Consider the following 21,287-nt stretch of genomic DNA (forward strand, 5'->3'; position numbering starts at 1 on the left):
GCACTGACACTGTGATCACAATTGTAATAAAAAGTATGTATGTATGTATGTATGTATGTATATATGTGTGTATGTATGTGTGTGTGTGTGTGTATGTGTGTATGTGTGTGTGTGTGTGTGTGTGTGTGTGTGTGTGTGTGTGTGTGTGTGTGTGTGTGTGTGTGTGTGTGTGTGTGTGTGTGTGTGTGTGTGTGTGTGTGTGTGTGTGTGTGTGTGTGTGTGTGTGTGTGTGTGTGTGTGTGTGTGTGTGTGTATATATACATATATATATACATATATATATTAAATGAGGAGTATGTAATTTCACTGAACTACCCTGCCATGTAGCCTACTCTACAACACACTCACTGCATTACAGCATGCTGCCATTCTTATACCCAAACATCCCAAGAAGCTCATACACACCCAAATGAACCAACATGGTCCCCTGAGTTACATGTATTCTGCAAAGGCCACACCCACAATCACACATGCAGGAATAACTGCTTGTGTTACACACTGCATACACCTTTCTCCTGCCAGAGGGTTGTCCTCTCATTTGATCTTGTGTGTCCCAAATCAGCTGCAGGCCCAGGGTGAAGCAATAAATAGACATTTGCCTCCACTTTTCCACTTCCAACCCAAACCACTTGAGATCACTCAGCAAAAGATCAATTCACCTTCTTTTCTGAAGTGTTTTAAATATAAAACAGCATTTTACATTCCAGAACCCCCGGAAGATACTGCTGAAGTCTTGGTGTGCCCTTGGTTCAATTGGTTTTTAGCAGTTTCTTGCACCAGTGCTCACTCTCATTGGCTCTGATAATGGGCAACTGTGTAACAGAAGAGCAGTTGTGTGAAACCACAACAAACCAATTAATGCCACAAGGCTAGGAGGTCCACGGTGCCCCCTTGGGTATTACATAGAAGATAATAAGTGGTTTGAAGTTGAGGTTATGGATCTAAAAGAATCATGGCACGGTTATTGGCCAGAACAGTGGGAAGATACTCAGCATTTTGCTAAAATAAATCAGCACTTCCAGGAAACAAAAAAATTCCCCCCAAGGACATAATATGCTGCTTTTTTTTGTAATCCTGTCTTACATACCTGCTAAAACAAAGAAAGCAGTTGAAAGGCATATATAATGAATATACACTCGTTTGTACATAAACCCTGTTGAAATATTACCCCAATTCACAATTTTAACTTCTCGGGTGCCAAATCAGTTGGCAACACACATTTTACAATGAGTTGGGAACATCTTCCAGCACTTACGGAGTTATAACACAAAAACTTCCCGCTATTGGCTGGCAGCCGGCTCTGCTCCACTTTAGAATGAATTAAAAGCACTGCACTCTTGCACTTTACTAGTTGTCTCTGAGATCAAGGCATAAGGTACCAGCTATGCACATGTGGCATTTTGTGCTCAGATTCTGACAAGTTTATGTGCAAATACGCTGATGGACACCACATTTTTGTATTTTGCCGTTATTCTGCATGCGACACTTTGCATTATTTAAAAAAAAAAAAAAGGCTAGATGTAGAAACCCAGAATAGTAGCTATATACTTGCCGGAGATCTCCTTTGCTTAGTTTGTTTCACTTCCCGACCTACTTCTCCAAAAAGGAGCCAATGCTTATCACGTGCTGATGCAACAAAGAAGAGAAGATGGCAGTTAATTCCATCTTGTGCTATAAATGCGCGATGGGATAATAGAAAGAACTAAAGGGAGCTATGCATTCATCATTTAACCTCTCTGCGGCTGGAAGCGCGTGCGCCGCCTTGGATTCTTCCAGCAAGGAAGAGGTTACTCCTGGACTAATATTTCAAAACCAACTTGGAAAAAGCAGAATAAGATGAAACCGTTCAGGGTTAAAGTGAAGATACTGCTTTGCAAAGTCCACGGGATGCTGATTACTTTCATAGCCAGCGCTGGGTTTGAGTTCCCTTCCCACCCCTCTCTCATTCCTTGTTCCTCTCTCAGGCTTCTTGCTGTGCAGGTCTCTTCAGGTCACGGATCTGTTTTACTAGGTAGGTTTTCTCGTCATTAAACTGCTCGTCTTCAGTGCGGTCATTCTGGAACTTGCTGAGAAATTCAATCAGCTTGCTCTGGTTCTTTAAAAGGATATCCAAGACTGGCTGTGTCTTATTGGGGTTGGCTACAAATACCTGTACGTTTGGGGAACAAAAAAGAAAAAAACCCAATAATTGACAAAAGACCTTTCATTGCCTGTATTACACATATTCCTCACTTTAAAAATTTAGAATTATTTGAGTAAAGCCTTGAAATTTAATAGGGCACAGGTACATTTAATTACAGAATATATCTGTGGTCTTTACTTGTAGCCTGTACATTGAGCTAAACATAGAATGGTGGGTCCTGCTGTACCTGTATAACTCCATTACAGGTATGGGAACTGGGGCTTTCTGGATAATGGATATTTCCTTAATTTGGATCTTCATACCTTAAGTCTACTAGAAAATCATTTAAACATTAAAATGTTTTTGCTTCCAATAAGGATTAATTATATCTTCGTTTGGATCAAGTACAAGCTACTTACAGAGAAAAAGGAAATCGTTTTTAAAAATTTGGATTATTAGGATAAAATGGAGTCTGTGAAAGATGGCCTTTACATAATTCAGAGTTTTCTGGATAATGGGTGTCCAGATAACGAATCCCATACCTGTACAAGCTGTAGCAAAAAGGATAAATGTGAAAAAAGATCAAATAATGTCCATTGCAAATTGTGTTTTACCTTCAAAAAACTGCATAATATAATGAAAGGTGCAAGATTTGCACCAGGTTAGCAAGCAGTTTGCTTCGGAGCAGGTTACCAGTAAATGCTACTTGCTGTTTTTTATAGGTTACTAGCGCAGAATGTCAAGGTTGAAGGGTAATAATTTAAGGGTAAAGGACATTTGAAAAGATGAAAAGAGGAGTAGAATGTGAGCTAACAGAAGGGTCAAGAGGGAAAGGACATGGGAAGTATCTGAAGAGAATATAAGAAGGGGACAGAACTGAGGGGGGGTTAGGTGGTGGGAAAGTTAGAATGCAAGGGAATGTTCGTAGAGAGATTATGTTTAAATATAAACATGGTGGGGGAGGGGGAATGAAAGTACCTTAAACACGTGAAAAGCCTCAAACTCAATGTTGCGGCTCTTGTCACGCAGAAGATTCATCATTAACTTCAGGTTTTCTGGTTTGCTGATGTACTTTGTCATAATGGTGAAGTTGTGGCGATCCAGAAGAAGCTCCCCAAGCAACTGTAGTCAGAGCAGGAATAGAGTGAATAGCCTCAACACATTTAACAGGAAGGGATAAAAAAATGTCGGGAATAAACAAAGATGAATATCCAAAAGATTGGAAAATTAGTAGGGATGCAATGAATCCAGGATTCGGAATTCCCCCTTTTTCAACAGGATTCGGCCAAATCCCTCTGCCCGTCTGAACCCGACTTTGCATATGCAAATTAGGGACGGGAAATCACTTGACTTTTTGTCACAAAACAAAGAAGTAAAAAATGTTCTCCCCTTCCCACCCCTAACTTGCATATGCAAATTAGGATTCGGTTTGGTATTCGGCCATATCTTTTGTGAAGGATTCGGCCGAATCCAAAATAGTGGATTCGGTGCAGTTCAGAAATAAACAGAGGTTCTGGAAAAAGAACCTCTCTGAAGAAAGGCCTCGGAGGAGGCCAAAACGTTAGTCTCACATACAACAATTTTTTAGATTTATATAAGACCTGTGAGTGCGGATCCTCTTTGCTGGTTACTTATTGAATTTTTGATACTGTACCCAGGCAACTTAAACCTTTATTTGTGTGCTGGCTACCTTGTGGATTATATATATATATATATATATATATATATATATATATATATATATATATATATAATAAACAAAAAGTCCAGACGACTTGTCTTGTGAAGAAAACGAAAATTCTTTATCAAGCAAGAATATGCAACGTTTCGAAGCTCCCGCTTCTTTATCAAGCAATCAAGTTTACAATGATCTCACATCCTTAAAAAGGTTACAGCTGTAAACACGCCCCCAAGGGGGTGGTATATATACTTAAATAAATATATTGATAAAGAAGCGGGAGCTTCGAAACGTTGCATATTCTTGCTTGATAAAGAATTTTCGTTTTCTTCACAAGACAAGTCGTCTGGACTTTTTTGTTTATTATAGATTGTGTCCTTAATTGGACTAAGTCACAGACTGGTGCACACTCCACTCCATTTTGTTTCGATATATATATATTAAAGTACACAGTATTGTAAAATATAAAGGATATTCTAAGTCACAAAGGAGTTCCATGATCATTAGGAATGCACCGAAATCCACTATTTTGGATTCAGCCGAACCCCCAAATCCTTCACAAAAGATTCCGCGAATACCGAACCAAATTCTAATTTGCATATGCAAATTAGGGTGGGAAGGGGAAAACATTTTATAACTTCCTTGTTTTGTGACAAAAAGTCACACGATTTCCCTCCCTGCCCCAAATCCTGGATTCGGTGCATACCTAATGATCATATAAAACCTTGTGCTTTTATAAAGGTCATGGAACTCCGAGGTTACTTCTAATATCCTCATATTTTCCAACAAGGGGTACTTTATTATAATACACAAGCTTTAGTGAGTAGTGTGACAAAAATGACATCGCTAAGCTTAATTTATAACTGATGACCTCCCTAAAAGCAGTTTAAGCTGGCCAACTACGTCAAAGTCATCCCATATCTGGCCAGTCCTATGCTTAATTTTCATCTGATTCATTAAGAATTCAATTGCTTAATTATACATTTTACAAAGGGACTAAGTTTTACCTGCAACTTACTAGCTGCTTTCAAAGTAAAACTCCCAAACTTGGCTGCCCTTTTATTAGACACCAGTGGTTATAGGTATTAAACCGGTGGCCAGAAGACACAAAGTCAAAGCCAATTTTTTTACCATATTGCCTATTTAGCATTTAATGGCATATCAAGGCTTAAATAATTTTCACCACTGTTATAATGGAATAGTATGAAGATAATTAAACATAAATCTGTGTAAATCTAAAGTTTTCTAGATTTTGGAGTGTTACAAGTTACCCTTAAAGAGATTCTGTTAATTTTTCTGGTTTACTTTTTATTTCTAAATTAAACTGTTTACATTGCAAATACTTAAAGTTTACCATTTAAATTTTATTCTTGAACAAACAACTGCATTTTAATTAGCTGTAATATTGGTGTAGAGGCAGCCATCTCAGTGCATTATGCCTGATTCTGTGCTTTGAGAAAAAGCCAGCACCTCAGGATGAAACTGCTTTGAGACAGCTATTATTTTTTCCCCTTCTCATTGTATTTGAATGTGACCCAGGTCATGCTCCCTAGTCCCACTAGTAGTAGACATGAAAAAAGCAGCCTAGCACGAAAAAGTAGGGTTTTAGCAATGCAATCAAAGCCATCAGCAGAGGTGTCAGGTAGCTTCCCATTGTTCTGTTGATAGGCTGCTGGTGTGGGGAAGATATCACTCCAACTTGCAGTGTAGCAGTGAAGAGTGACTGAAGTTTATCAGACTACAAGTCACATGATTAGGGAAACCTGGAAAATGGACATCATGTCTATCTGCGTGCCAAATTTCAAAATTAAATATAAAAAATCTGATTGCTCTTTTAAAAATGGATTTCAGTGCAGAATTCTACTGGAGCACCGCTGTTAACGGATGCTTTTTGAAAAACACGTTTTCCCACAACAGCATCCCTTTAAGATGGTCATATATAGAAAATCTTAGGGCACAAGCGGATGGCCAAATTGCTGGCTGTGTAGGGCTGAAGATGCACTCATGTTGTCTGTTTTCAAATGAAAAGTCTTCAGAGGTATAGGCCCAGTGCCAGAGTGCAACAGTCACAAAACTTCACTGCCAAACACTGCCTATACCTGTTCTACAGAAATATACCTTTTTGTCTGACCCTACTGAAGTTTCACAGAGCCCTTTGTTTTTTTATGTTTGTTGTTTTTTTTTTTTAAAGCCTTTACACCCATTACTATTTATCCAGTACTCTAATGGCAATAAAATCATTTCAGTTTCCATTTTGGTTTATAATGCAAGATATTAAATTTTACAGCTTCAGTTTACATTTACAATTACATTTATATAAACACACATATCGTCCATGCACACAAATATACAGGTATGGGATTCTTTATCCAAAAAGCTCTGAATTACAGGTAGCCCATCCCCCGTACACTGCATTTTATCCACATTTTTTAAAAATTATTTCCCTTTTCTCTGAAAAAAAGTAAGATATAATTAATCTTTATTGGAGGCAAAGCCAGCCAATTGGTTTTATTTAATGTTTAATTGATTTTCTTTTAGACTTATGGTATTAAGATCCCCATTATGGAAAGATCCGTTATCCAGAGAGGCCCCCAGGCCCTGAGCATTCTGGAAAACAGATCCCACACCTGTACATACTTTTCCTTACCTGCACACCTTACATGAATACATACCTTCAATGACTGCCGTTTTGTCACGTAGTTTTCCGAGTGTAGTAACTTTTCATATTCACTGAAAAACTAAGGGTGAGATTTTATAGGTCAGCATGAGGCTAAACGAGCAGGTACTGTGTAACTTGTAATTAATGAATTTTGATTCATGGTATAAAAGAATAACAATACAGGGCTGGTCTCATACTGGTTTGGGTTCATCGCTTTTCAGTTATATATATATATATATACCGCAAAACCAGGTCTTTTTAAATGTGGAAAAACAAAAAAAGTCTATTTCGATCTTTCGGCTCCTAACTTAAGCCGTCCTCAGGAGTTTTAAGGCTTAAGTTAGGAGCCGAAACGTCGAAATAAAGACTTTTTTGTTTTTCCACATTTAAAAAGACCTGGTTGTGCGGTTCTTTTTGCTACTTTCATATTGATCACTTAACCACCACCTAGGCACTGTCTACAACTTGGGAGTGCTCCGGATAAACTTTTTATGGTGCCAAGAAAATTGTTGCTTATTTTGACATTTCAGCTATTAACTCAAGCCATCATCAGGAACTACAATTTTCTTGGCACCATAAAAAGTCCTGTGAGTGTGGTTCTTTTGATGCGCTTATTATTTATCTATGTTTAACCATCACCCAGGTAGTTACCATTAGTTTTTGGATTTTCGTGTGCACCAGCTTTTCATTCATACACATACATACATACATACATACATACATACATAATCGCCTTCACAGGTTAATTCAGAAATCTGCATTTAGCCACAGTTAATACAAAAAGTTCAGACAAAGGGGGTAATGTAATCTCAAATAAAAAGTTTGCTCCAGATCCATTGACCAGTCAACAAGAAGCATTTACTATGTTTAAAAGTAATTTTGACTTGTTGCTAAGGGTTACAAGACATGGAACAAACAAGCATGTTATGGGGGGGGGGGGTTGCATGCACAATTCATACCCGGTCATAATGTTGCTCAAGAAACTCAGCACTCAAGAGCTTGTGTCTTGTCAGTAAATCCTGGGAAAGAAGAAAACAAACTCAGTGTGGGGTACAGTCATATATCCGCATCAGACACAAGAAGTTGCTCAAGTGTGAGCACAAAAAGTGTGGCAAAGTCATTAAGGGAGAAGAGAAAAACAGGCTTTTCCACGTCTTCCTTGATGCCTTTGTTACATATTTGACTTTATTTGCTCACCCTTGAGAGAGAGATTAAGCGGATTGTTCCATGAAGTCACAACAAGAGTAAAAGCTTGAATAATATAGCTGGCCTCAGCTAAAGGCAACCATGCATGGCCATTTGCAAACCTGCACAGCAATGTACATGTGTTTACCTTAAACGTAGCAAAGGCGTCTGAGGCGATGTCAAAAGTGGACATTTCAACATATCGGAAGAAGTCATAAAATGGCTCTGCCCAAAGGATAATCTTGGCAAGTGGCTCATGTCGAATACATTCCCGCAACATAATTCCACAATTCAATGCAATCTCTGGTGACTCGTACCTGGGGATATTGTAGAAGATAGTTACACAAAACTTTCTATATAAATTGCTAAAAAGACATAATGGAAAGAGAATTATCTTAAATTGCTAATATTTTGCTAAAAAGCCATTATCCTGCCATTTGCCAACCCCCAAATATACTGATCTCAGCCACTTAAAAAAAGACACAGCGCAGGCACATACCCTTTTAAAAGCATGAAGAGTATGTTCTGCTGGGTGCATATATATTCCACTGTAGGGGTTCTTGTTCCAATTTGCCTCCTTAAGATATTGTTAAAGATCTGTGCAACATCTTTCTTGCCCTGAAACATAAAGATGGTCATTTATTAAAGTATTATGGAAGTCACTGTAAACAAGGAACAGCTACAAATTGCTATGCTGTTTCTGCACTATGGACTCCACCCCGAATTTAGCCCACAGGCTCCAATCTGAAGCTGTGATGTTAGCATAAACACTGTGCTCCCTGCATTGTGTAGTTCTGCGTTCATGAAGGCAGGCTGCAGATGGGGACGGATCTATAAGAATGTGGCATCATTTTTTTTATTTTTTTTTTATTTACATGATGCAACAAATGAAAGTCACTGCTCGGAAATGTGTGTGTATATTAGGGATGCACTGAATCCAATATTTTAAATTCAGCCAAATCCTTCCTGAAAGATATGCCCAAATACCGAACTGAATCCTAATTTGCATATATTTCCCCCACTTTTTTCTTTACTGCCCCTAAATTAGGGACGGGAAAGAAAAAAGTGGAGGGAATTTTTTGGTTTTGTGATGAGAGGTCACGATTTCCCTTCCTACCCCCAATTTGCATATGCAAATTAGGATTCGGTACGGCCAGGCACAAGGATGCAGCCGAATCCTGCTGAAAAAAAAAGACTGAATCCTGGTCGAATCCCGAACCGAATCATTCTGCCCGGCCGAACTGAATCCGAATTTGCATATGCAAATTAGGGGCAGGGAGGGAAATTGCGTGACTCTTGTGATACAAGGAATTAAAAATTGTTTTCCCCTTCCCACCCCGCATATGCAAATTAGGATTCTGATTTGGTTCTGCCGAATCTTTCGCAAAAGATTCGGCTAAATGCAAAATAGTGGATTCGGTGCATCCCTAATATATATAAAAAAGTGCTGCAGGTCACCTCAAAGTCAATCAGCTGCAGATCAGCAACTAAAGTTCCAAGAAGTCCACTGTTGTACAGTTCCTGAGCCAACTGGGCCACTGCCTCTGTCTGGGGTTCTTTCTCATTTGTCCCATAAAGGATTTCCTTCATAGCTACTAAATTTTTAGACACCTCTTCGGTTGCCTGTGAAAAAGGGGAGAAACAAACGAGTATTACAATGAATAACAGACCCAGTCAGTACTGTAACATGGTTTTCTGATAAGAAGCAGCTAGCAATAGGTGACAATCATGTGTGTGGGTTTATATACTTGTACAAATGTGCCTTGGCCTTAAAATTTGTGTGCACCAGCACACAGTCCCAGGCAAAGCATGTCCAATCTGTCAGTCCATAACAAAGAAGATTCACATGGCTACACATTAACTCTTTAGCTTAAGAGGAATACAAGTATCCTAAATGCCAGTCCAGATCTTCTTCAGCATTTTTCCAGGTTATATATACAGCATAACTATGAGCCTTGCACTGGTCTTCAGTGTCCAGCATGATGTCTGTTAAAGGGATACTGTCATGGGAAAAAATGTTTTTTTTTTCAATCCGCATCAGTTAATAGTGCCGCTTCAGCAGAATTCTGCACTGAAATCTATTTCTCAAAAGAGCAAACTGATATTTTTATATTTAATTTTGAAATCTGACATGGGCCTAGACATATTGTTAGTTTCCCAGCTGCCCCAAGTCATGTGATTTGTGCTCTGGTAAACTTCAGTCACTCTTTACTGCTGTACTGCAAGTTGGAGTGATATCCCCCCTCCCTTCCCCCAGCAGCCCAACAACAGAATAATGGGAAGGTAACTTGATGGCTGCCTACACACCAATACTAAAACTAAAAAAAAGTACACTTGCTGCCGGTTCAGGAAGGAAATGTTATATTGGAGAGTGAATTATTTGCAGTGTGAACAGTGTAATTTAGAAATAAAAACATCATCATAAAAATCATGACAGAATCCCTTTAAAACTGCAGTCTGAGCCAAAGTAAGCAATGTCACTGCTTTTCCTCCTCTATAAGTTATTACTGTTATAATTCAATTACACGGATTTATAAGCAGGCATGACCTAGCAGTCCAGTGGCAGGCCCTCATCAAGAGAATTGCCAGTGTGCTATAAACACTGCTCTACTTAGCAGCTACTTAGGTGTCACACAGCCTGTACATATAGATAAACCTCTAACATATATCTCATAAATAAAACAGGCTTTAAAAAAGTAATCCAGTAACATATGGAAACCAAAGGTTCATTCAGAAATGAGTTTATTAAAGCTTCCACCCCAGGGCCACAAAAAAAAAATGTCCTAGGCTGTGCTAGTGAAAGGGAGGCAACTCAATGAAGAAAGATGGCGCCACCTGTTGGCCTGATGGAAAAATGACAGAAGAAGCTGTATGACAGATAGAAAAGCCTGTCACAATCTGAAATACTTACATACTTATTGTTAGTGGGTGGGAATTACAGGATGTGATCAGCATACTTATAGAAGGGGCTGTCCTCAGGTGCGGATTAGTTACAGTTATGACTGAAACAGTCGTGTGATGAACAACTTTTTCTAAGGTTCAAATTATTTAAGTCTTTGCTTGACACCAGCTTGTTTTAAATGTAAGCCTTTATATGGTTGGTAGTGTTCCACTTACTCTAGCAACCAGGGCAATGGCTTTAGTATAATGCCCATGGACTACTGCAGCCATGATCTCACACAATGTTTATAGTAGCGATGCACCGAATCCAGTTCGGGATTTGTCCAGGATTCCTCCTTTTTCAGCAGGATTCATGTTCGCTTAAATCCTTGTGCCTGGCCAAACCAAATGCGAATCATAATTTGCATATATAAATTGGGACAGGAAGGGAAATCACGTGATTTTTCATCACAATACAAGTAAAAAAAAAAATGTTTGCATATGCAAATTAGGATTCTGATTCGGTTCGGTATTCAGCCGAATCTTTCACGAAGGATTCCGGGATTTGTCCAAATCCCAAATAGTTGATTCGGTGCATCCCTAGTTTATTGTTGTGACCCTGCTTCATCTGCTGGTGAGTGCTAATGATAGATTGATACCATAAAACCAGAAGAGACATGATAAAGAGCTGCTGCTGCTACTTAATGTACTTTCTAGGTGTGCCAAAACTCTCCAAAGCCCATGTCCTTCTTTCCAGATGTATACAAAAAGGATAGATGTGGTTTACCCCAGATGAAAGTGCAACTTGTTACAGATTTGCTCCCATTTGTATAATTTGTTCCTGAGAAGTTCTGAGATATTATAGTCTTTTAGAAAAACTATACCCCCAAAATGAATATTTGAGCAACAGATTATTAAATCAAATTATTATTATATCAAATTAAGTGGCATATTAAAGAATCTTATCAAACTGGAATTGATATTTAAGTAAATATTGACCTTTTCTCTTGCCTTGAACCACCATTTCGTGATGAACTGTGTGCTGCCTCAGAGATCACCTGACCAGAAATACTATAACTCTAACCGGAACAGGAAGAAGTGTGGAAGCAAAAGACACAACTCTGTCTGTTAATTGGCTCATGTGACCTAACAAGTATAGTTTGTGTGGACCGTGAATCATACGATCCCAAGGGGTGGTCCAATGGCAATTTTCTATTTTTGATTACCCAATGGTACATAAAACTAAAAAAAAGTATATTATTATGAAAATGGTTTATTTACATGAAGCAGGGTTTTACAATAGGAGCTATTTTAAGCAATATATCTTTATAGAGACCTATATTGTTTGAGGGTATAGTTTTCCTTTAAATTTAAAACATTGTAAGACTGGACCAACCCCTAAGGGCTATGGCACATGGGGTGTAAAACTTTGTGCAAGTGATGGCAACAACTCCTTGTGAGATTACACTTTTTTTGGGACTTTGCTCAGATTTAAAAATTAGGGTTCAGATTTAGTTCAGTATTCAGCCTAATCTTTTATGGAGAATTCGGTGTGCAGAGAATGTAAAAATATGGATTTAGCAGAGAGATACTATAATCGGTTACTGAAAACTCCTCAACCGAAACAGGTTAACCTACACGGCAATGTTCACGCCTCTATAACAAACAGCAGAATGCACTACTTATTCAAGCTTCCGTTTAAAGGACAATTAACCTATGTAATTATATATGATCCTCCTCTAGAGACTCAAAGCTTTGCTTTTCATTTACGTCCCACCCCTTGCTGAGTGCAAAGAGCTTGCTCAGTAAAATGTGCTTGTGGTTTGCAAACAGTGGACTGTTTACACTGTGATGTGCAACAGTGGTTCAGACACAATCAGCTTGGTGAGGGCCTTAGCCAAATATGTAATGGGAGGACTGGGTATAGAGAGATGAAGATATAAAACATGAGGCACAGGTGTAAGGCAATAAAGAAAATGAGCATAGATAAATTCAGTAAAGGTGGGTACCAAACCACAAGAAAAGGCACTGAGAAAGTACTGGGCTGCACGGTGGAATAGAATAATAAAGGGCATTTGGGGAAGGACAATCGGTGGAGGAAACGTAATTCACAGTAGTATCAGTGGAGAAAAGTACAGTACGATGTAATTTAAAAAAAAACAGGAACATCTGGACATCTGCGAGTCATATAAGGAGGTTGAACATAAGCAACGGTACTATACCTTTTCTGCCTTCTTGTCAGAGATGTCTTGCTTTTCTAGCACAGCTATACTTTCCTTCAGGTTCTTCACTATGTCTGCAGGAGACTTGTGGGACTTCCCGAAGGGAAACGGCATGGTTGGTGAAGTAACACTGCTCTACACTTCTGCACAGGAGAGAATACACACAAGAACTTTATAACATTTCAAAACAGAATGGTAAACTCCTGTTGCTAAAAGGAGAGGAATCTGGTGTTAAGTCATTTGGGGGTTGCATTAGAAGTAAAGGTATGGGACCTGTTATCCAGAATGCTCGGGACCTTGGGTTTTCCAGATAACGGATCTTTCTGTAATTTGGATCTTCATGCCCTAAGTCTACTAGAAAATCATGTAAACATTAAATAAACCCAATAGACTAGCTTTGCCTGCAATAAGGATTAATTATATCTTAGTTTGGTTTAAGTACAATGTATTATTTTATTAATAGAGAGAAAAAGGAAATGATTTTTAAACATTTGGATAAAATGACTCTATAGAAGACGACCTTTCCGTAATTCTGAGCTTTCTGGATAATGGGTTTCCTGATAACCAATCCTATACCTGTAATTATCAATAATAATAATAATAACGTAGAATTAACCACTAAGTTTGTACTTATGCATTCATCTTTAGTAAACGATTGTAGGAAATTGGAAATATACAGCAGTAAACATATTTTCCTTCCACCTGTGACTGCCAAGGTGGATTCCTTGAGCCTGGTGCCATATATCTTAAAGGAACAGTAACATCAAAAAATGAAAGTGTTTTAAAGTAATAAAAATATAATGCAGTGTTGCCCTGCACTGGTAAAAAGTGCTGTATTTGCTTCAGAAACACTACTATTGTTTATATAAAAACTCTGCTGTGTAGCAATGGGGGCAGCCATTCAAAGGAGAAAAGGCTCAGGTTACACAGCAGATAGCAGATAAGCTCTGTAGAACATAATGGTGTTATCTGTTATCCACTATTTAACCTGTGCCATATAGCTTTTTTCCAATCTCCACCATTGCTCCACAGCAGCTTGTTTATATGAACTATAGTAATGTTTCTGAAGCAAACAGATCAGTTTTAACAGTGCAGGGAAACAGTACATGATATTTTCATTACTTTTAAACACTCATTTTTGGCGTTACTGTTCCTTCAATTTATTAAGGAACTACAGTTATAGAGGATAGTGTTTGCCTGGAACAGTATATAAAGACAGTTTATTAAGAGCGATGAGTGAAGCAAGCTAGGAAACACCTACAAGTGTAACTAAAGATTTCTTTATTTATTTAGCTTAAGAAAACTGTTTCCCTTTTGCATTGTTCCCCTTACTTAAGTTACTCAGTAAATGACTCAGCTTGAGATATGTTAAAGGGGAACTATTGCGAAAATAAAAATGTAATATTAGCTTCCTCTTACAGAAATAAGAAACTTTTACAAACAATTAAAAATTCTGTACCGTTTCTGAAATGATCAAGTATTTTCAAAGGGGAACTATTGCGAAAATGAAAATGTAATATACGCTTCCTGATACTGAAATAAGAAACTTTCTAAATACAATCAATTAAAAATTCTGTACCTTTTATGAAATAATCAAGTTTATATAATAATCACTTATTATTATCACTTCCTCTCTCAACATCTGTTTCTCCTCATTCAATCAAAATCCTGTCTCTCTACATGCAGAATTTGTGCAAAAAGCAGTTATTTTGTTAGATTTTGTTTGTACTGGAATCAGTTATTTGAGTGAGCTCTAATACATCTGTTATAATAGGAGCCCCCTATAAGATATATTGGATCATTCATCTGACACCCAACTGCTGCATAAAGACAGAGGGGCTCATTTATCAACACTGGGCAAATTTGCCCATGGGCTGTTACCTATAGCAACCAATCAGTGATTAGCTTTATAAAGCCAGCTGCAAGAAGAACAATGAATACAGCAATCTGATTGGTTGCCATAGGTAACAGCTCATGGGCAAATTTGCCCAGTGTTGATAAATGAGCCCCAGAGTGAGGAGAAACAGATGCTGCGAGAGGAAGTGATTATTATAATAATTAAGTGATAATAATAAGTGTTACAGAATTTTTAATTGATTGTATTTAGAAAGTCTCTTATTTCAGTATCAGGAGGCGTATATTAAATTTTCATTTTCGCAATAGTTCCCCTTTAAATAAAACAACAGGTAAAAAAAATTATGATTTTTCCATATTTACCTTGAGGGTGGAATGGCTCCCAGTCTCAGGCTAGCAGTCAGTGCAGAAACTCTTAAATAGAAATCAATCTGCAAATATAAAAGAAAATCACCATGAAAATGTCTATTACTCAGCACACCTTTTGCTATTCAGGCACCTTGTTGCACATTCCTTTTTCGGAAGAGTGTTTGCTGTTAAAGAGAAGTGGCATGAAATGGCAGGAATAGTCTAGGTGAACCCCGCACTGACTGAACCCCTGATCAGATACACACCTGAAGGCCGGTTAGAGTGAGATTAGGGGTATATTTTTCCTTGCAGGTCAGTTAAGGAGTACAGGTATGGGACCTGTTATCCAGAATGCTCGGGACCTGGTGTTGTCCGGATAATGGACCTTTCCGTAATTTGGACCTTCATACTTTAAGTCTACCAGAAAATCATGTAAACATTAAATAAACCTAATAGGCTGGTTTTGCTTCCAAAAAGGATTAATTATATCTTAGTTTGGATCAAGTACAAGGTCCTGTTGTATTATTACAGAGAAAAAGGAAATCAATAATAAAAATCTAGACTATTTGATTATAATGGAGTCTACAGGAGATGGCATTGGCGTAATTTGGAGCTTTCTGGGTAACGGTTTTCTGGATAACGGACCCCATACCTGTAATGCTTATTTGCTCTTCTAGAACTTCATAGCACTACAGTTTTACGGCTGATGCGGTGATTATACTTATGATTTCATACATCTTTAAGGCTGTAATGTTGCCACTTAAATGGGAGCTTGAAAAAGTCAGAAAACCACAGATTTAGACAGACTGTGTAACTTTGGTAGCAGAGAAGGCTTTGACAGATAAACAGAACTACAAATTATATCTTAGTGATGCAATCAGTTTTAATCAGTGCAGTCCCAATTTTAATTTTAATTTTTTTTATTAATAATAATGTACCAAGTAACATATTGCACTTAACCTCAGTGTTCCATGATCTATATAAGAGCACTGGGGCTGTGTTCCCGTGACTGCTGAACACAAAACAAGAAAGTAAAAAATGTTTTCCCTCCCTAATTTGCATATGCAAATTAGGATTCAGATTCAGTTCAGTATTCAGCTGAATCTTTCGAGAAGGAATCCAAAATAGTCAGGCTATGCCAACGGCATTGTTGGCATAGCCTGACTTATAATCACAGTATCACTAGAAGCTGGTCTGGACTCGGGGGAAAAACAAGTGGTACAACAGAAACATAAGGAAATACATTTCCGTTTGCAGTTTGCAGTCAAGCAGCATAGCAGCTAAAGCTCATGTTTCAAGGCAAATATGCAGCAACATTTATTCCACGTACACCATATTCTATTCCTTTAAACAATAAAAAGGACAGTAGGCCTTACAATATGGCTGAGTAATGTTGTGCCTATAGATGGAGCTCATTTGTAGCTGCTTTAAATTTGTCTGGGAATTTGCACATAGCAAAACTGGTAGAGTACCTTTACACTAGGAATGATGGTGTAATGGTTAGCACTGCTGTCTTGAAGTGAGGGTCCTACCTGCAAGACGTTTCTATGGAGTCCCCTTGCTAGCATTGGTTTTCTCAGTGTGTCCTGATTTCCTCCCATAATCCAAAAAACATGCATGCAGATCAAAGGGGTTGTTGTTGAGTTAACTTTAAGTATGATGTAGAAAGTATTCTGATACTATTTGCAATCGGTTTTCAATTTCTATTATTTATGGATTTTGAGTTATTTAGCTTTCTATTCAGCAGCTCTCCAGTTTGCAATTTCAGCAATCTGGTTTCTATAGTCCAAATGACCCCAGCAACCATGCACTGATTGGAAAAAGAGACTGGAATGGGCTCTGATAAATCTGACCCAACTGTGTGTGATGATAGTGGCCTTAGACTGTACGCTCCACTGGGCCAATGACTGATGGAAAGGATAGAAAATCTCTGTAATGCTCTGCGTAATATGATAGAGACCTATAAATATGTATCTTCCTTTTTGTATTTCAAGCACCTGACTCTTTCTTAATGGTATAGGTTTTATCTTCTTATCCATCTCCTTGCTCTTAGTGTGACAGACAACAAAGCATTGCAGCTTTCCTCAGAAATGCTAGGAGACCCAGGATCCTTTTATACTTAGCACACCTTGATTCCTAAACCCACAGTATAAATAAAATCGCTGTTACATAATTTCATGTCTATCGTTTTCATAATAATAATAATAATAATAAAAAAAAAAAGATGGACTTGGCCAAATTTCTGCAGCCTTCTGCTACTGACATGTAATGCAAAGACTTAAAGCAGCAGATCCACAGAGGCAAAATGTGAAGAAGTGGTGCCGAGATCCCCTCAGTGCAAATAAAATGCTTTGGATGAGAGCTACACAATTGGTAGCCACGGGCTCTTATATGGCTATTTAAATGGACTGCCCAGGCCTGTACATGAGCTCTATGGGGTTCTTAGTATAACAATATAATATGGCCTTTTATATAGAATTCAAATATTCTTTGCTGTGAAAGGGGTAGTTCATCTTGAAGTTAACTTTTAGTACAGGTATTGGATCCATTATCCGGAAACCCAGTAAGCGGAAAGCTCCAAATTACGGAAATGCTGTCTCAAATAGACACCATTTTATCCAGATAATACAAATTTTTACATTTGTATTGTATTTTTCTCTGTAATAATAAACCAGTAGCTTGTACTTGATCCCAAATCTTCTGATGAAGTGGAAGGGAGCCACGAAACGCGTCAAGCAGGCAGCCTAAGTGTGTTTTTTGCTGCTGTAATTATGGAGATTTGACTTTTTTAAACAACTGGCCTCCTCGGTGCTCCGTTCTTTGCATCTATTATGGACAAGACATCACTGCAGGGGATGGCGGTGTACGTGCAGCACACTGAAGCCAGTTAAGGTCCGGTAAGCGCTCCCACTAAAGTTATATGTTTTGTACTTGATCCCAACTAAGATATCATTAATCCTTATTGGAAGCAGAACCAGCCTATTGGGTTTATTTAATGTTTACAGGATTTTCTAGTAGACTTAAAATATGACAATCCAAATTACGGAAAGATCCGTTATCCGGAAAACCCCAGATACTGTGGATTCTGGATAACAGATCCCATACCTGTATATTATACAAAGACTAGTCCTTAGCAACTTTTCAACTGGTCTTAGTTTTGGAATTATTTGCTTTCCTCTTCTGCCTCTTTCCAGCTTTCAAATGAAGGTCACTGATCTTGGCAGCCAAAATTGATTGCACTCTTTATGTTCAGACCCTCTCTACATAGCTAATATAAACAAGCTGCTGTGTAGCCATGGGGGCAGCCATTCAAAGCTGAAAAAAGAGAAAAGGCACAGAATACACAGTAGATAACAGAAACTCTGCAGTAAACAATGGGAGTCTTCAGAACTTATCTGTTATCTACTGTGTATCCTGTGCTTGAACGGTTGCCCCCATGGCTACACAGCACCTTGTTTATATAAACGATAGTAGAGTTTCTGAAGCAAACACACCAGTTTTACCAGTGCAGGGCAATAGTACATTATATTGTCAATCCTTTTGAACACTTCCATTTTTTTGGTGTTACTGTTCCTTTAATGCTACAATAATGCACAGAATTTATAGATATGTAATGCAAGTCACACAGTAGATATAAATGGTATTTGTTCCACTTGCAGTAATATTCTGGCACGGTCACCAAAACACCTGTCCAGCTATAATGTTACTGTATTTTATAAATGGATGATAAAGAACAATCCACTGATGGATGTAACCAGTAGGTAAGGGTTAAGTAGCAATAAACTGGGAATCACTTGACAAGATTAAATAATACAAGGTGCTTCCATCCTGAAAAGACTACCAGCATCCCCCAATAGCCTACATTAGGTCTAGTCACTAATAAGAGAGGATCACTGTGAGTTCTGGCAAATGCTGGAGGAGCTGCTGTAAGATGCCATAGACAGTCACTATTTAGTGAGCTGGTGAGGAGCGGTTTGGGCCTCTGTGTACCTGAAATGCCACTGTTTATTTTAAATCCCAGTCCAGACCTGATTGTGACCTTAAAGCGATACTAACCTTAAAGTAATACCGACACATTCCTATAAAAATCATAGGACAGACCCCTTTTCAAGGAGGTGCTGCACACCCAATATTTTCCTCTAAAAGCCCCCGAAGCCCCGCAAACCTTTGTGAAGCCGACCCTCTGACACTGCTAACTGATCAAATGCGTTGTTTCAATGACGCTGGGCTGGGGACGGAGCGATCCTTCCATAGGCTGAAGTCCTGTTTTCATTTGTAATTGGCCTATGGAAGGATCCCGCCACCCTCCAGCCCAGCGTCACTGTAACAACGCAGAAGAACCATTAGCAGCATCAGAGGGCTGGCTTACAGGAAAACTTTACCCCCAAAATGAAAATTTTAGCAACAGATAGTTTATATCAAATTATGTGGCATATTAAAGAATCTTATCGAACATGGAATATATATTTAAGTAAATATTGCTCTTTTACATCTCTTGCCTTGAACCACCATTTCGTGATGGTCTGTGTGCTGCCTCAGAGATCACCTGACCAGAAATACTACAACTAACAGGAAGAAGAGTAGAAGCAAAAGACAGAACTCTGTATGTTAATTGGCTCATGTGACCTAACATGTATAGTTTGTGTGCACCGTGAATCGTATGATCACAGGGGACGGCCCTTGTTTTCTTAAAATGGCAATTTTCTATTAAGCATTAGCCAGTGGCACATACTACTAAAAAAGTATATTGTTATGAAAATGGTTTGTTTACATGGAACAGGGTTTTAAATATGAGCTGTTATCTTTTTATAGAGATTGTAGGGGGTATAGTTTTCCTTTAACGAAGGTTGGGGCATTTAGAGAAATATATTTGACGTGCAGCGCCTCCTTGATATGGACAAGTCCCCATAATTTTTATAGGAACAGGTCGGTATGGCTTTAATGATGTAGTGTACATGGTACCTATGTTTAAGTCATAGAATGCTGCCCTTTAAACGTACACATATAGTAAGACAGGAACAGTGGCCAGTATAAGGATTTTATGCAGATCTATTAAATAATGAGAAAGTGGTTTCCCTGTTGTGAGTGTGAAAGATGCCAGTGTATTAAATGGGACATTAGGCCCCTGGAAATGCAGATGACGAGCAGCCTGTTCTAATCTAAGCAATGTAAGGGGAGTGATGGGTGTTTAATATCAGAAGAAGATATGACGTGCCATGGGAGGCAGTGACAAGCCAAGGTAGTGACCGGCTACTACAGGCAGTGACCAGGCCTAATGAAGACACCTGACAGATACCAGGTCATGAACAATAAGGCACAGGCTGCTGCTGAACTCTAGAAGCTGAAAGTCGTCAGCCGCCGCCACCGTCGTAATGTCGCAAAGCGCGGACTATATCATAAATAATACAAGTTCTGCTACCCGAGCAGTAAGGCGCTGGCCACTCAACCCAGGGCCGCCATGAGTGAGAGACAGTCGTCCCGGGCAAGGCACATTTGGGGACTTAAGGAGGGGGCGGCTGTGCTACACTTACTTGGATTTCCGAACCCCGGCTGTCAGTGAGCTGCAGTTTTCGGAAGGGAGGGCGGGTGGCTGTAAGTTCTTTTCCCCTACAATCCCAACGCCACAAGTCTCATCACGCGAGAATTGTGTCACGACTTCACGTAAGCGCAGTGACGCATCACCTTGTGGGAATGGCAAATGAGCGTAAATCGGCGTTATACAGTAGGAAGCTGATAGTGCGGCGGTAGCTGCTCTTTTAAGCGCCTTGTTGTTTTCTACTGTACCTCCTACTTGTCGCGTTGGTTTCCAGCCGTTCCCTCCAACACCTCAGCTCCTTATGGGTCGTTTAAATATTCTGCTCAGAGTTTCAGCTCTCTATAAGGGAACTACAAAAATAAAATTTTCCTTGTTGCCAGCAGTATCTCTTTCCATCACTAAGGGGAACATTTACTTAGCTCGAGTGAAGGAATAAAATAAAAAATACTTATATTTTTTTGGGTACAACGACCTTTGACTTTGACTCGAACGATTCGAACTAAAAATCGTTTGACCGTTTGATAGTCGAAGTACCGTCTCTTTAAAAAAAACCTCGACCCCACCTAAAACCTACCGAACCTCAATGTTAGCCTATGGGGAGGTCCCCATAGGCTTTCTAGCCAATTTGTGATCGAAGGAAAATCGTTCAAACAATGGATTAAAATCCTTTCGAAATGCTCGATTCGAAGGATTTAATCGTTCGATCGAACGATTATTCCTTCGATCGAAAGAATATCGCTAAATCCTTCGAAGTTGAAGGATTTAACTTCGACAGTCAAATATCGAGGATTAATTAAGTAAAT

At 38.8% G+C, this 21,287-nt stretch overlaps 1 protein-coding gene across 1 annotated transcript; it reads right to left on the minus strand.

Moving 5' to 3' along the window:
- Positions 1-913: 913 nt before the first annotated feature.
- cab39.S (calcium binding protein 39 S homeolog) lies at positions 914-20,638 on the minus strand. The gene is made up of 10 exons (XM_018265860.2): positions 20,480-20,638; positions 14,964-15,031; positions 12,747-12,889; positions 9,103-9,267; positions 8,144-8,262; positions 7,793-7,961; positions 7,419-7,478; positions 6,473-6,538; positions 3,101-3,244; positions 914-2,149 (listed from the first exon to the last, which is right to left on the minus strand). The coding sequence occupies exons 3-10, from the start codon at positions 12,858-12,860 to the stop codon at positions 1,961-1,963; spliced, it is 1,026 nt and encodes a 341-aa protein (XP_018121349.1). The 5' UTR covers positions 12,861-12,889; positions 14,964-15,031; positions 20,480-20,638; the 3' UTR covers positions 914-1,960.
- Between the last annotated feature and the right edge of the window lie 649 nt (positions 20,639-21,287).

This window comes from Xenopus laevis, chromosome 5S, assembly GCF_017654675.1.
Source record: "Xenopus laevis strain J_2021 chromosome 5S, Xenopus_laevis_v10.1, whole genome shotgun sequence".
Lineage (NCBI taxonomy): Eukaryota > Metazoa > Chordata > Amphibia > Anura > Pipidae > Xenopus > Xenopus laevis.

Coding starts and splice junctions, on each gene's coding strand:
- cab39.S (XM_018265860.2), bottom strand. CDS start 12,860: ATGCCGTTTCCCTTCGGGAAGTCCCACAAGTCTCCTGCAGACATAGTG. Junction 7,962..8,143: donor CTCTTCATGCTTTTAAAAGG/GTATGTGCCTGC, acceptor CAATATCCCCAG/GTACGAGTCACCAGAGATTG. Junction 6,539..7,418: donor TTGAGCAACATTATGACCGG/GTATGAATTGTG, acceptor TCTCACCCTTAG/TTTTTCAGTGAATATGAAAA.